At 36.6% G+C, this 16,584-nt stretch overlaps 1 protein-coding gene across 1 annotated transcript in view; it reads left to right on the forward strand.

The window, feature by feature from the left end:
* SPAG17 (sperm associated antigen 17) overlaps positions 1 to 16,584 on the forward strand; it is a 90,362-nt gene that overhangs the window by 51,169 nt on the left and 22,609 nt on the right. The window contains exons 24-32 of the mRNA XM_052702933.1: positions 3,400 to 3,605; positions 7,562 to 7,682; positions 8,518 to 8,936; positions 10,550 to 10,679; positions 12,297 to 12,517; positions 12,816 to 12,960; positions 13,501 to 13,655; positions 13,964 to 14,140; positions 15,710 to 15,837. Coding sequence (XP_052558893.1) covers positions 3,400 to 3,605; positions 7,562 to 7,682; positions 8,518 to 8,936; positions 10,550 to 10,679; positions 12,297 to 12,517; positions 12,816 to 12,960; positions 13,501 to 13,655; positions 13,964 to 14,140; positions 15,710 to 15,837 — 1,702 coding nt within the window. The remainder of the gene's footprint in view (positions 1 to 3,399; positions 3,606 to 7,561; positions 7,683 to 8,517; positions 8,937 to 10,549; positions 10,680 to 12,296; positions 12,518 to 12,815; positions 12,961 to 13,500; positions 13,656 to 13,963; positions 14,141 to 15,709; positions 15,838 to 16,584) is intronic.

Consider the following 16,584-nt stretch of genomic DNA (forward strand, 5'->3'; position numbering starts at 1 on the left):
CAAGTAATTTTCTAAAGAAGAACTATTTAAAATTGGGCAAAGATAGCATTCACAATGTAGTGGACTGTGAGAACTCTTGTATTTTGGCATAAAAATGAGTTGTCTAATTAAACACTTACATATCAGCTGTAATGTGCAGGCTTTTTGCACGTATCCAATAGGCAACCTGTTCTGCATTAGAATAATCTTTGCCATGTTGAGTGTTAATGCAGCAGTGCTGACTGGCATTCTTTGAGCGTTTGCAGTTTTCCTGCAATCACTTGCTTATGGCTTCATTTCCCTTGTGGGTGTTTGTGTTGTAAGAGCTCAGAAGCATACTAACCAGAAACACCCGGGCTTAGTCTGTTTTTGCACATCATCCATTCCTAAATTAGAATGATAATGGCATGTAATCCAGAGCTTTTCTCCACGGACTGATTAAATTGTGTCATTGAAATAATTTTTTGGAGCCTCTCAAATTCTCTTTTTTTGTTTTTTTGGTTTTTTTTCCTTACCTTGTTTTACCTCTTCCATATTCTTCTTTGAAGTTCAGATGAGAGAAGGACTCAGATTGTTTGCCAGCTTTTTGTTTCTTGGTTAAATTTTAATATTAAACTTCTAAGGTTAAAAAAAATAATAAAAAACAACTTTTAGTTTTTAGATTGTTTTCTCTAGCTTAACCCAAATCTAACTTCAGATTTAGTAAGTAAGCTCTTCATCACTTTGAACTACTAGAGCTCTTCTGGAGTTTTTGCATCTGGGTGTTATGAAAACTGTGCAGTTGCAGTTTGAGCCTTGATGAAATCCTGAGAGTACAGCTCCCAAGTCCTAGAGATCTGATTTTGTTTTAAAGAGGAAAGGAACATACCCTGCTTTGATAGTCCTCTGGAATTTCCCATAATTCTCAAGATTTCTGAAGATATTTGCTCTCTGTCATGACAATCCATTCTTCCATTGCTGCCTTCAGAGTGTCATCCTTTTTTCAGGACAACCAGAGTTGTAAGAGTAGGTGAAATTTCCTCAGAGGCTGAGAGCCTATAACAGCTTTTATACCTAAAATAACAGCTTTTATACCTAAATAAATGCTTGTTTGTAACTAGTTTGCAGTGATCACATGAATTTTTGTACAAACTTGATAAGATGGATCACATTCACTAATGATTTTAAAAGCCAGTTCCTTCAGTCCTTCGTTTTAGCTATTATGCTTCTCAGTAGAGAACTACCTCTGCCAAAGATTATTCATCAGCTGTTTCTACTAATCATCCACCTATAGGTTGATACTTCTGTGGTTTATTTCACAGTTGTGTTCTCTAATAAATTTACATCACATGGTCCCCATTGAGAACATTTAACTTTCTGATTTTATATAATTAGTTGAGAACTTATCACTGGCTTATTACAAATAAAACAGATTTGTTCATCTTTCCTCAGATTTCCAATGAACTGTAGAAGTTGCACATCATAAATTTAAACACCTGAAAACAGAGCCACCTAACAAAGTATCAGATTTGTGCACATCAGCCATGCATCAGCTATTGAAAATGGGTACTTAAAAGTCCTCAAGGTGATCTAAATTTTTCTGTCAGGCTGAAGGCTATGGATATATTCAGATATTGCTGCATTTCCTAATGCAAGCATCAAGACAGAAGCTGAGATTGAAGAATTAGGTTAAAATCTGAGCTGGAAGACTTGTTTTCTGTGGACTGCTAATTAGATGATCTTCTGGTGATGATAGTTTCTTTCAGTCTTAGATTGTCAAATTTTGTGTCATCTTTGCAATTCTCATAAATCCAGAATCATCCATAAGGCAAATGTTCCTGAGCACACAAACAGCCTTTCTAGTTGATTAGAATCTGTTTTGGGGGGTATTTTAAGCGTCGTCTTATCTGCAGAGCTAAAAGCATGTAAGTCAAAACTTCCCTGGAAACTGTGTGTTTAGTAGGTACTGGGCCTACCTTTTAGCTTGTTGAGCCAAATCTGTATTAACACTTGGTCTGCATTACAGAAGACCCTGTGACCTCGCGCCAGAATAGTTTTATTAGCATGCTTCCGTATGTATTTTTTTTCCTTTGTCTAACTCCAAGTTGGCTTGCAGTTTGTCAATGAGTTCATTAACTTTTCTTTGCCTAACTTATTAGTTTTTCAATTAAAATACATTGCTCATTGTAAGAAGCAAAATTAAGAAGTAATTTTACCAAAAAATGAAAAAAGGATTTTTGAATTTTCCAAAAGACACTTTTGCAATGACTGACTTGTCATTAAACTTCAGAGTTTCAGAAACTACGAAGCAGATCAAGCTTGCTATCTATATTAAATTTTTTTAAAGGTTTCCAAAAGCTGTTTTCTGAGATAATCATAGAATCATACAATGGCTTGGGTTGGAACAGATCTCAAGGATCATCAAGTTCTCACCCTGCTGCCACAGGCAGGCTTGCCAGCCACTAGATCAAGTAGGGATCTATCCAACCTGGTCTTAAAACCACCAGGGACAGGGCATCCATAACCTCTCCACACAGCCTGTCTGATGAGCACCTCATCACTCTCAGTAAAAAACTTCCCCCCTGACATCTAATCTAAATTTTTCTTCCTTTAGTTTAAAACTATTCCCCCTTGTCCTATCACTATCTACCTGTGTAAAAGTTGTTTTCCCCCATGTTTATAAACTCCCTCTAAATACTGAAAGGCCACAATGAGGTCTTCCTGCAGCGTTCAATTTTTTAGGCTGAACAAGCCCAGTTCCTTCAGCCTATCTTCATAGGAGTGGTGCTCCAGCCTTTGGATCATCTTTGTGACCCTCCTTTGGATCCTCTCCCAAAGCTCCATGTCTTTTCTGTGTTGGAGCTGCTAGGCTTGGATGCAGTACTCTTCATGGGGCTCACAAGGGCAGAATAGAGGGGGACAGTCACCTACCTCACAGAATATCTTATATTTTTTTCAAGTCACTGTTTCAGAAGGTAATGCAAATACTTAATGTCAACATAGCAGACTGTTGTAATGCTTGACTTTTAAGAAATGGGAGAACTTAAGAAAAAAAGTATTTCTGAATCATTGAAACAGAATAGAGCTATGATACCCAAAATTGCTGGAGTCAGTCCATGCTCCATCCATCATATATTAGGCATTAGACTCAAAATTTCTCCATGTGTGTAAGTATTCTGGAGTTAAAACCGAATTAAAAAGTTGTATATTCTATTTTGAGGCCGATTCCAAACTAAGGGGAACAATAGTTTCAAGATTCCTTTTCAATTGTCAAATAGCCCATTCCAAATAATTTAATATGTTCAGACCGTCTATCTGATACCACTGAATTCATTATTTCAGGGATAAAATTTAGAGTATAATATCTTGTCAAAAATGAGTGTTACAATTTACATTTATGAAGCTTAATTGCATTAAAAATAATGTTTTTCCTTTCTTTAGATGATGAAACAGATCCCATCTTAGCATCAATTCTGAACGTTCCTTCTGTTCATATTCCGACTGTTCCTCCTTCCATTACATCAGCTTCAGGAAAAAAAGACAAGTCAGTCAAACAAAAATCAGGAAAATCTCTGCCATCTACAAAATCAAACGGTAGCAGAATAAGCTCTTCACCACCAGACAACAATGAAAAACAAGAGGAAAAGGTAAGAAAATGGACGATTGTCCGCTGAACGTAGAAAAGAAACAAAAATTTAAATACCTACACTTAGGTAATAGAAATATATATTCTTCTCAGGATTTTGAGGAGTGTTTCAACAAATTCTTAATAATTTATGGTGCTTCTAAGGATATGCTTTACTTTCTCCAGTTGTATAAAAATCATTTTGGTCATGGTTGGACTCAATGGTCTTTAAGATCTTTTCTAACCTGAGCAATTCTATGATTCTCAAGTGTGAATATTGGTAGCTGTTAATTAAGGTAGCTTTTAAAGCTTTGTGATGTAGAGCAGTGATCCACATACTTGCATTGATTTTGGTTTTACAGTGACACCTGTTACATTCTCACTGATTAGGGCTGCTCTAGAAATTGGTTTTTATGCAGCAACACAGAATTAAGAACTGTAGGTTTAGAAGGGACATTTAGATCATCTAGTTCAACCCTCCTGCTAAAGCAGGTTCCCTACAGTAGGCCACACAGGAAAGCTTCCTAATGGGTTTTGAATATCTCCAGAGAGAGATTAAACAGATTGCTCTTGTCTGTTCCAGTGATCCATCATTCTCATAGTACAGAAATTATTCCTTGTGTTTGTACAGAACTTCCATGGTTAAAACTTCTTCTATGGTTAAACTTTCTATTTTAACCAAATAAGAGAACTTCTCTGTGCTTTCTAAAATCTGTATTGGAAAGTCTTCAGCCAACCAAACTGGAATCATAGAATCATTAGAATCAGAAAAGATCAAGTCCAACTGTCCACCTAACCCTACCTAATCCATCACTAAGCCATGTCCCTAAAAACCGTGTCCACAAATCCATTAAATAACTTAAGAAATGGTAACTCCACCACTTTCATGGACTGCCTGTTCTGATGTTTAACCATGAAGAAATTCTTTCCAGCAGGGCACAACATTTCTTTGGAGATCTGCAAGCAGCTAAGAGATGACAGTACTCTAATTAAAACGGCAGGTTGCAAAGCACATCCAAATGGCTTTCCTTCCAACCCAGCCCCTGCTCAGATCCTTGTTTTTGAGTCCCTTCACCAGCTTTGTTGGCCCTCTCTGAATGTGGTCCAGCGACCATCTTTCTTGTGTTGAGGGGCCCAAAACTAAACGCAGTATTCAAGATGTGGTCTCACAAGTACCAAATACAGAGGGACAGTATCTTTTCTAGTCCTGCTACCTGCACTATTTCTGATACAAGGCACCTGGGCACACTGCTTGCTCGTGTTCAACTAGCTGTCAACCAACACTATCAGGCTCTTTACTGCTGGACAACTTTCCAGCCTCTCCTCTTCAAGCATATACTACTTTCTGGAGTTATGACCCAAGTACAGCACTCAGCATTTAGCCAAATTAATGTTATCATTTTTGGAAAAGCTTGCTATACAGTTTGATTTTTTTCAACAAACCACAAGCCAGGCTCCAGCAATTTGGAAGCTGCTTTTGCCCATGGCAAAATTCTACGTTAGGACAGAGCTTTGGAAAGGATGGATGACATTTTAGAAGTAGATTCTGCATTTGTTTTATGGAATGCTTATCACAAAGTATGGCAGAAATTACAGAGCCATGTGCCTCAAAAGTGCTTAGCATTTGATCTTGAAATTCTTCCAGAAAGTTCTATGGGAAAACAATTTTTTGGCATGGAAACGTGGGTGAGGGAGAAATGGGTCACACTGGTCACTTCACCATTTATTTCAAAATCACTCCTGCTATGCCCTCTTCAGCAGTTTATGATATGTATTCTTAGCCCTCTTGGCAAGGGAGGTTGAGTGGAGACTAATTATGTTAACAGAGCTGGGCCAAGCTGTTCAAAGATGCAGAGTAGGCAACATGGAAAGGAGGGGGTTAAATGCAGTATAGATATATTTGAAACAGGAGATAGTTTCCAGTGCACATCAAGTTACAGGGGAGGACAGTAAGAAAGACAAGAATGAAAAGATACTGAATGTTTTTAGGATATCCTGGAAGGCTCTCTGATATGAAATAGCTATGCTTCTCTGTGGTACCTAGTAAATGATGCTATGCTGTGGCTCTTTCAACTTGGATTCTGCCCATATCCACAAAAAGCCCTGCTGGCCTAATTTTCTCAAATTTAACTAGATACTTGAAGAGCTCGAGCAAGGGAACTTGCCAGACAGCACTGACAATAACATATCACAATTGTACGATACATTAAACCCCACACATACTCCCCTACCAATAAAATTCTGTCAAAACCTTTATGTTCCATCTCTTTTTCCAAAAAACTTCTTACTGTTTCATTTAGAATGTCTTCAGTCCATTATTTTTTGTATTCTAATAAAAAGTCTGTAAGACAAGCAATGTTCCTTTGCTAGTGCAAACCTAGTTGTGTGAATCTGCAAATATTTTGAAGGACAGCTTTAGAGTCTGAAGTGAACTTGACAAATTCACATAAACAGTGTCATGGAAAACAGTAAAAACATGTACTAGGTTCTGTAATTGTGTATAAATAATCAGTAATCTGTAGAATGTATGACCATTTTATCAATCACAATAATGCAAAAAAAGGTCTGAGAGTTGAAAAGAATGAAAATTTATATACAAGTCAGTAATGCCATCTTGCTGTGAGAAGGGCAAACACCATACTAAGATGACTAAACAAGAGTATAACTTGTTAAGTATGTAAAATTATTCTTCCCATCAGTACTGGTAAAGAAAAATATGGGCCACATTAAATACATCTGAGGAAAGTACTAAAAACAACCCGAAGTCTTGAAAACTTCACCAGTGAGGAAAGGTTAAAAGACTGGGTTTGGGTTTGTTTGACCCAAAATTGAGAGAGAGAACAGCTTGCAGTAGAGGGACGACAAGATCTCTTACACTAGCCCATATAATCAGAAGAAATCATCAGAAGTAAATTAATTTTTTATCAGAATGGTTCAGGATGACCAATAGGGAAATCTCAGTAAGATTAATAATTGGAATAGATTTGCCTAGAGAAACTAGGAAATGTTAAGCCCTGGAAATGTTTAGGATCGGTTATACTACCAGTTTTCTCTAATGATATAGTTATACTTTTTCTACCATTGGAAAGGGGGAAGTAGAGGACAAGTGAGGGTTACTTCCACCCTATTCTGTGATGTCTACCCCACAATTGTATGGCTGTGATTTTAGGGTAGTGAGGGTAGCCTTAATGACCCAGTAATATTTTGTAAGGTAACCATAAAATGTCCCTTGTTAAAAAGATGTGGCAAAGCATCTGCCAGTTTTCCCTATTTTCCCCTATATTTCCATCCATATAAATTAAAAATACGGGATAATACAGAGACTAGTGCTCTCTTACCTTCACCTGCAACCCAAAACTGTTTTCATCTTATGATTATTGGTATAGCGTAGTTCATTGTCACATGCTTATCTGTGAGGTTGACATCAAAGGATCCATTGTTGTATTTTTCCTGTATTTTCTAGAGCCTTCAGACATTATTTCGGTCATCCTCATCTTTTCCATTCATAGTACGGAGTAGTGCAGAGGACTTCACTTTTTGTCTGTCAAGCATTCCTTCCTGTTCTTTTCTCGTCTGCTGTACATCCATCAGACTTGACGTAGTGTTACTTCTATCTTATGCACTTTTTTAACTGTTGAAGTTAGAATAGCTGATACAAACTCAGTGCTCTTCTGCTTCATGTTACCTTTTATTTCATCCTGACACTGTACATAAGATTGCTTAACGACTCAGCAAAATAAATACAGTCAAGAATGTTTTTTCTTCAAAGGTTAATAACAATGAATAAAATAAGATAGCATAATCAAAGAAAATAAGCTAATGCTTTCACTTCAGAATCCATACACTTTCAAAATGCTACAAATCAGTGACAGAACGTACGTTTTGTTATGTTTTGGTAAAACTGAAATCTAGTCTAATTTTGTCTTAAGTCTTTATAAATGTGGAATAAAACTAAGTAAGGTTTGTTACTTCCTGCAGGTGGAAGTAGAAGAACCAGCTTCCCAAACAAAAGTGATGTCAGCTGCTCTTGCTTTCCGAAGCCTCAACGTCTCCTGTCCTAATGGACTAGTATTAACTTTCCTTGGTGAAAGTTTTGAAGGCTAGTTTTTTGAACCACTACAGAATAAGAACCTTTTAAAGAAGTTAAAATTACAGATAAAAATGTTTCTTTGTCTTGAGAGATTTAGATTTAACATCTCAGATTTCTAATTCTGTTATAAAGTCTGTTTGATAGTAATCACAACGTAAGTAGCATTTTAATTTGAATACAGTATTAATATTCTGTCAGTTTGGTGCTATTAATTCAGTTTAGCACATTTAGTTTATAAATGTGCTATGATCAATGTGATATAAAGTACAGCAAAAAGGATACAGAGAATCTTCAAACACACAATTTGACAAGGAGCATGAGTTCAAATATTGAATGGCTGAGATGAACAGAGCTGTGACATACACATACATGAAATCTCTTGACACAGTTGCCTATTATACTCAGTAGCACACTCAATACATGTCCGTAATTTGTCCTAAAAACTTTATTTATTGAAGTAGACAGAATATCTATGTTCATTTTCTATTCCATCTCAAACTTGGCGAAACTCAGTAATTTTTTTCCTTTTTAGAGCCAGTTTGGAGATTCTCTATCTAATTTCAGTTTTCTAGAAGTTCAGCATCCATACTAAACCAATCTAAAATTTTCCTTTTTTTCATGTGGGAAAGACACATCAGTAGGACGATGCAGAGTTTCTGAGTAGATAACTGCTTTGAATTGCTATCCAAGAAACAGAAACTGTCCCTCTCTCTGTGGGTTACAGAAGAAGCCAAGTTGAGTTAGTCTTAGTAGCTTAAGTTGAATATCATATGTAAACAACTCGATACTGGGTGTTTAACACCGTTGGAACGTGTGTACTAAGTAATTCAGAATTTGTTTTCAGATTTGGAAGGTGCAGCTGCTACAGTTGAAGCTAAGGAAGATGAGGTTGAGAAAGGTGAGATCAGAACATATAACGTCAGAGAAGAGGAGGGCGAGAAACGGCGGACTGAGGCAGATGAAGCCAAGGAAGAGGAGGCTGAAAAAGATGAGGCCAAAGCAAACGAGGTGAAGGGAGAGAAGGCTGTGGAAAGCGAAGAGAAGGAACATGAGGTTATAGAAGGTGAAATGAAACAAGACAACACCAAGAGAGAAAATGCCACGCAACCAGCTTTGAAAATTCTCGTTAGGCAAAGTTATCCCCAGAACGTGAACAACTCTCGTCTATATGCATCAGTGACAAGTCAAATAAAACAAGAGGTATCAAGAGTCATCACCAGTCAAGGAACTGTTGTAAGATACATGATGGATGGATCTACCTGGGTATGTTTTGCAGAGTCACTGGAAGCAGCCTGTGTAGTGTTATCATTGAATTTGTGCTTTCTCAACTGGCATAGATAAGTATATAGTTTGTCAGTGTTGGAATTGAGTAACAATGAATTTTGCAGCAGTGTCAAGACTAAAATGCTCCTGGCTTTGTTCAGAATCAGATACCATAACAAGCACAAGAAATTTTAATGGTGAAAACATTAAGCATGTGAACATTTTAGGCAATTTTGGGATTAGGAAACAGCTTAGTATAGTTTTGAGAACTACATCTGAAGTGTGTATTAGTTCATCTTCCTTATTTTTGGTGACACAAATGCATCTGTATCTTTTTTCATACAAGGTTTAAGAAAAGATACACTTGTCAGTCCTGTAGACACCTTTTGGTATCCTAAATTTTCATCAAAAAGACTGTATTCCTAAGTTCCTTCTTTGTTTATACACAAATTAGGTTGCCCAGAATTTTGGTACCTTTTAGGTAACATAAGTTAGATACCACTTTTGCAGATACTATAATCAGTCAACAACCAATTATCTTTTCTAAGTCTAATACTCTCTGTATTGTAAGCAAATTGATGAAAAGATGTGTGCTTTGACTCAGAAACTGTCAAAATTATTCCTTATTTCCTCTTCTTTCTTTTTTAAACAGTTTAAGTAGGCCACAACTGCTAGTACAACTTTGTTATGTTCATTCGTTACATTAAATCTTAAACCATTTATCCAAGATTTCAGAAAAACATACCAATTTCAGTAGTATGCAAAGAAACTAGCTGCCTTTCGTTTGTATATCCTCCAGATGCAGTCTCCTGACTGAAGAATTCAGGGCTCATGTGCCTAGGATGGTCATACCAGAGTCTTTGTATGCACAGATTCTAGATGCCTCCTTCTTTGTATTAATTTAACATCTATGAGTTATAGAAGAATGGAAAGCATATAGACAAGCACTCAGAAAGAAAAATAAATGGTTAATTATCTTACAGGAACTGTAGGTCTTGAGATATGACCGTATGTTGTCCATATGTTTTCCACATTGTACGTTTTCTCCGCAGTATATCTGTTTTCTATTTGTAAATGTGTTCAGAGATTAATGAGGTAATTCTGTGCTTAATCTGCCACACAAGGAAACTTGCATATCAAGAGTTAGATATTATGGACAGTAGATTTCAGAAATCAGCTATAGTAAAATAAATAACCATTAATTCTTTTTGTTAGACTTGATGGCTAGAAAAATTAGCAGCAATCCTAGACGTGTGCAATACCTGAATACAGATAAATACGGTGGCACAGATGCATTACTGCTGTTAGGAAAAGTGGTATTCATCAAAAGATATCAACCCTTGACCACTTAAGCACTCAAAACCTTTGCTTTTATGCATGCCTGCCTGTTACTAAATAGAATCCCCGCTGATTAGATATGTGAACTGAACTAATTAGCAGTCCTTTCTTTTTTTTAATATAGTTTCTTTATTTTTTGCATTTATTCTGTGAGCCTTACATTTCTTCCTTCATCGCATGCTGAATTCTAGTGACTATTGTATTTGTGACATATTGAGACTTCTTATTAGTGTTTGAAATTATTTTAGTCTCTAATGTGTCTTTGATTTCTGTAGATTCTGTTTGCTGATGGCACAGTGAGTAGAAGTCCTGATTCTGGCCCTGTCCTACCACCACCTGTAATTCCAGAAAACATGCAACCATTATCAGAACCAGAACCTTTAGCTGAGATGAGCACTAGGAGAGGTAACATTTCCAGTGTTTTGGATAGATTTAATGTGAGCAGGGCTGATGGTACTCAGTAAAGGGCATTTTTCTTTGGTCTAAAAATTGTGCTGGTGTAAAATGCAATTTATCTGTACTCAGCTGCTATACACTGCTTATTTGTTATCTTCATAGCAGATAATTTCTCTCCTACTCCAGCTTTCTTATAGCACTTAAGAGCTCTAATAATAAAAGGGTATATAAGAACTACATATCTAGCAGAGTGATTTAGTAACAGTCTTTTCAGATAAAGCCTTGTAACTCCAGGAACATCAAATCTTTACTTTCACGTTACACAGTTTTTAATTGTTATATTGTTTTAATTGTTATATTGTTATATCCCATTTACAGTGGACTTGCTGTATTTTTCTTTCTCACTGTATCTATTCCAGGACACTTGCTTTATTCATTATTTGATTGTATAAGCTTGTGGTCTGTCCAAGTATTCTCATGTTATTCCATTTCAAAGAGAAGGAGGCAAATATGTGTTTGCTTCATACCTCACAGTGTGGTCCTACATGACTCTCAGCGCTAAGTAGTGCAAAGAATGATTAGGACTTGCCATAACATTACCTTATAATTTATTGGAAGTATGTGAATAAAAATTGCTGCTAAAGAGAAGTCTGTAAAAAGAAATTTTCTGAATCTTCCAGTCCAGTTCTCTGTTCTTAGGATATTCCTTAGGAAATCTAGAATCATGTTTAAGAACTGACAAACTATCTTCTAATTTTCAGTTTCCATATCTGTGACCAGTGTATATCTTTTATTCCTTATCCTTTATAATGAATTCCCTCTCCTGCCCCCCACCTTTCTTCTCTGCTACTTAGTCTTGACAAATTTGTGGTGAATATTTACACTTTGTTTTGTTTTGTTTCTTTCTTTTTTTTCCTAGGACTTATAAACCGTAAACTTTTAGACTCCTACCCAGGCCATGCTATTGTCTTTTACCCACACTTAGTCTAGTTCTCTTTCTTAATGTGAGTGATCAGATTCTCTGTTGTATTCTTGATAAGATTCATTGCCTTTCACAGTCTAATCTGCATCTCTTTACTTCTGGTGAACCTTAGGTTTGTATTTGCCTTTTTTGTCACTGTACTTTCATGCTGACAATTGTAGTCATTCTACATGGATGCTATATCCAGATCTTTATCTCATTCTACTGTTTCAAATGTGTCTGAACCAGAAATCATTTGTCTTAATCCTTTCTGCTGTAACTTATTTCTGTTGGGCTTTATCAATTCCTAGTACTTTAGTCCTCAAGCTAGTGGGACAGTTTGGGATGTTTTTTTTTTTCCTTTAAGCCATTTGGATTCTCTTCTATATTCATGGTACGTTCCAAAGCCATGTCATAATCAAATATCATAGCATCCTGTTTACTTTTCCTGTGTTGTTAATAAACATATTAAACAAGATTGGTTCAAGTGAACAATTTTTAGTAATAGGTCTTGTTATTTCCCTCTAGCCTGAGACTGTGATTCGATGATAAATTATTCTTTCAATTCTATCAAAGCCAATACTCACAGAAACTCTTCAGTTGATTGATTTTGTCTTTTCCCTTAGACAATACCAAATCTTACACAGAATTTTTTGTTTCTGCAGGAAAAGGCAGTGACAAAAACATCGTATTGCACCCAAAGAAGGAGGAAATATTTGAAGACGTTACTCAGGGTCTGGTCAATCCTGAGCAACCTAAGGAGAATCAAGCAGGAACCTGGATAACAACAACCCCATTAGGCATTCGAGTGCGAACTGAAGGAGGAAGGCAAATGGATCTGGAGCCAATCTTATTCTATCAGGCAACTGACCCAGCTGATGGAACAGTAATACTATTTTTGTGTTGTTATACCACTGTCTACTAAGCTATGTGACAGGGCTGCCATCATCTGTTGCAGAAAACATTTTCAAAACATCCCACAGACTTTGTAATTACATCATTACTAATATAAAAGCTGTAGATGTTGAAGAAAATGTAAATCCTTGGTCTCTGACCTAGATGAAGTTGGAGCAGACCAGCTTCTTCAGAGTTTCAGTACATAATGCATAATGCTTTGCATTACCGTTGTTGCTGTTACAGGTATCTCAATGCTGATGTAAATCCACATTCCCTTATTATTTCAGGTTATGACTGTACGAGATGATGAAGTGATAATTGTTGAGAAGCTGGATGGCAGCAGAGTAGTAGATCATGCAGATGGTACTAGAATTACAACTTTTTACCAAGACTGTCAAGAACATCCTGTAGCTCAGGATAGCAAGAAAACAGGTATAAACAAAAGGGGAATATTTAACTTTGTTTTATCTCATGATAGGGATAACTGTCAAAATGTACTTTTAAAAGGTTTTTGCTCATTCTAATCAAGAAGGCTCATGCCTTGTGTAGGGAAAGTTATTTAGTGAACAAGAAATGTCAGTGGCCAAATTAATATACCTGTTCAATTCGTTCTTTATGACTTGTGCTGCTGAGTAAGAATTTCTTCATATCTTAGAGCGTGTATCACAGGCAGAATACATTTCAGTGATCCAGTTTGTATGTTACAAATATCCAAATCATTATGGTTAGGATTATACTTGATAAATTAAGTATGGCCATCGTCAGATAATTTTTTCTATATTCAGTGCTCAGTCCAAAAATTTTAAGGTTGCACAGTGTCTGCATAACAAAATTAGATGATAAAGGATGGTATGAAAAAAATGTAAGGACCTTTTACTGAGAAGATAAAGGTCAGAGGAAAGAAATACAAGCTGAATTCTAGGACTTTTCTGTGATTCATTTACTCAGGTTTTTTTCTATATTAATTTTTAGATGAACTCTCAAAAACCATCACAAGGAAAGTAAAATGGATTCGAGTAGAAAACCCCAAATTTGCTACTGTTACAACAAATTGTGAGGATGGTACCTGTTGTACCATTTTTGGAGATGGGACATCCATTATAGCAAAGCCATGGGGAACATATCAGGTAGGAGTTACTTTTAGTTTGTGACAGATATATTTATGCCTCTGTCCCAATTACCTGTCATCAGTTTCATCTTGACTGTTTTAATTCCCCCCTCTATAAATTTCATGAATCCTGTGATTCTCTCAACTTTATACTCTGCCAATGTTTAAGTAATTCTTCACAATTGTATAGTAAATTTAATTCACAAGCTCAAGTTTTCTTGAAGTCAAAATTCTACTGATATAAATATTAGCTTGCCTCCTGGACCTCATCTTCCTTCCTTCTCTCCATCCATTCCATTAAAGCATCCCCAATTTTTACTGCAATAGGTTCTACCCGTCAAGACAGGCTCCCTTTTCATTGATGAGGATTGCTCAGCAGTTTATACCCATGAAGTCTGCAATTTCACCACCAGGAAGGAAGGGACACAAGCAGGAAGATATATTATGAAACATACTTCCAGCACTATTTGTGAGATGATGGATCCTGAAGGAAATCTTTTCAAGGTAAAATACATGGAGAAGTTCATGCATTCTAAGTAATTTTATCTCATGAGCAACTCTCAAAGTCTGTTTGTAGCCTTGTGGCACTCAAAGTAGCCTACCTAGCCAGAAGGCATAGATCCTGAATCAGAACTCTGAAGTGTTACTGAGAAAACGTGACCGGTCTCAGGTTTAACTTTTGTGGTATTTCCCCCTTTTTAGAGAGGTTGAAGTGAAACACAAGATCTGCAGTTTACCTCACCTGTAAAGTTACCTTAGTTACTGTGACTTGTATTACAGCAAAAAAATCAGCTCTGCAAATGTGGACAGAAAACGAGAGAGGATACTGGCTTTTCAGAAGGACCTTAGAAAAACTGTAATCTGCCTAGTAAAATATTGTTGTAAAATTCAGTCTTAGAAGTCATATTGTTAGTGCTTTGATCTTTCCACACCTAAGGCATGTTTTTGAGCTAGGTTAGTACTTTGCTACGAGTTCGGGAAATAGATAGTTTAAGTGTCTGTGACATACATGTTATTTTCTAAATGTGATATCCAATTATAATCCTCCCAATTTTTCCAGATTGTATTTATTTATTTATCATCATGTGCTCTGATAAATCTGATAGAATGTACAGTAATGAGGATATCGAGTAGTTTCAAAGTTCTCAGACATACAGTTTGGCACTGGACATATGCATTATGATGCAGTTTTTAACCTGGTTCCCTAAGCTGGATAAATTGTGCTTATAAAAATATGTTTTATCTGTCAATATCTCCTTAATAAATTTTGAATTAATCAGTGGAGGGGTAGAAATTTAAAAGGTATCAATTTCCTACAAAATCAGTGTTATTCAAATTATAGTTGATTGGCATCAGCATCAGAACATCCACCTTTTTCCCAGCTGATACATAGAGAACAAAAGACAAGAGTTGAAGAAGCTGTGGGGCAGCTGAAGGTATTATGAAAGCAGTGATCTCAGGCAACATGGGGTGTACTGAGAAGGGTGAGATGCAATACGAGAAGAGACAGACATGGAAAATATTCAAAGAGTAAACAAGTTTCATTGGTTTTGACATTAATGAAGTATATTTCAATTACATTATCCCACACTATTTTACTCTCAAGACCCCATTTTCATTGGTGTGAGGATAAGAGGAGTGTTCAAGTGATGGAGTTGGTGTATGCAGTACCAGTATCACCTTATGAATCTATGTTTAATAGGAAGCATCCAGCTTTAGAGTCCTGCCCAGCGTGTATTTTTTGTATGAAGTTGCCTATTGATGCATGCAGATATATATATTGCAAACATAATGTAATCATAGATGACCTCATTTGACAACTCACAATCTCAAAGTATGTCAGCATGTAGTATTGGCATTTCTGATATGTCATGTTTTCCTAGAAATGTTTTCACTTTTTTCACTGTGTTTTCAGTTTTCTTCATTTCTTTTTCTCATCAATTTCAGGTTGCTCGACATGAAATATGGTTTTATTTTTGGTCACTGAGCTAGATTATACTTACAGTCCAGCAGCAAGTTACTGTTTTAAATACATCATGCATCTCAAATCATTTGGCATGATTTCTGTTGTAGGTCATGGCTGATGGCAGCACATCTGTGTTAGTTCAAAGCATTGGCTTTGACAGCAAGGAGAACAAAAGTTCAGCATCCGTAGTCCCAGAAGTTATCAAATCCATCTCTTGTGATGAACATGTCCCCAGGTAAACTTCCCTACGTTGATAAGTTTACACTTTTTTTCTTTGCTACTCTGTATTTGTACAGGGTTTGTAGACTTGCACTTTCTTTGTTCATTACTGTGTATTTCTGCACTTGATGTCAGTGTCCTGAAATTCTCTCCTCTTATTTTGTCATCACAGAGCTTTCTTATTTTCTCCATCTAGAAAAGAACACAATTCAGAAGTCTAGGATTTGATGAGGGTGGTGGGTTGGCACTTGTCAGCTGCCAGACCCACTCAGCCTCTCTTTCACTTCCCCTCCTTGATGATGCAAGTGGAGAAAATAAGATGGAAAAGCTTGTGGGTTGAGATAAAGACAGAAATCACATACCAATTACTGTAGTGGGCAAAACAGACTCAACTTAAGCAAAAATAATGTAATTATTGCCAAGATTTGAATAGTGAGAAAGAAGGACACACAAAAAACCACTTTCTCCCCAGTCCCTTCTTTTCTGCAAGCTCAACATGACTGCTCTACTTCTTCTCCCTGTCACCTCCTTAGCTGTACAGGGGGTGGGGAACGGAGGTTGTGGTTGTGGTCCCTCCCAATTCCTCTCTGCCTCTCCTTCCTTCTCACAGTTTTCCCCTTTTCCAGCATGTTCCTTCTTCACATGCTGCAGTCCAAGGCCACAGTTCCTTAAGGATATATGGTAGACCTTCAAGATCATCAAGTCAACCTCACCTACACTAAACCATGTCCTGTTGTGCCAGATCCCTATGTCTTTTATATCT

This window comes from Tympanuchus pallidicinctus, unplaced genomic scaffold, assembly GCF_026119805.1.
Source record: "Tympanuchus pallidicinctus isolate F22 unplaced genomic scaffold, pur_lepc_1.0 scaffold10, whole genome shotgun sequence".
Taxonomy (NCBI): Eukaryota; Metazoa; Chordata; class Aves; order Galliformes; family Phasianidae; genus Tympanuchus; species Tympanuchus pallidicinctus.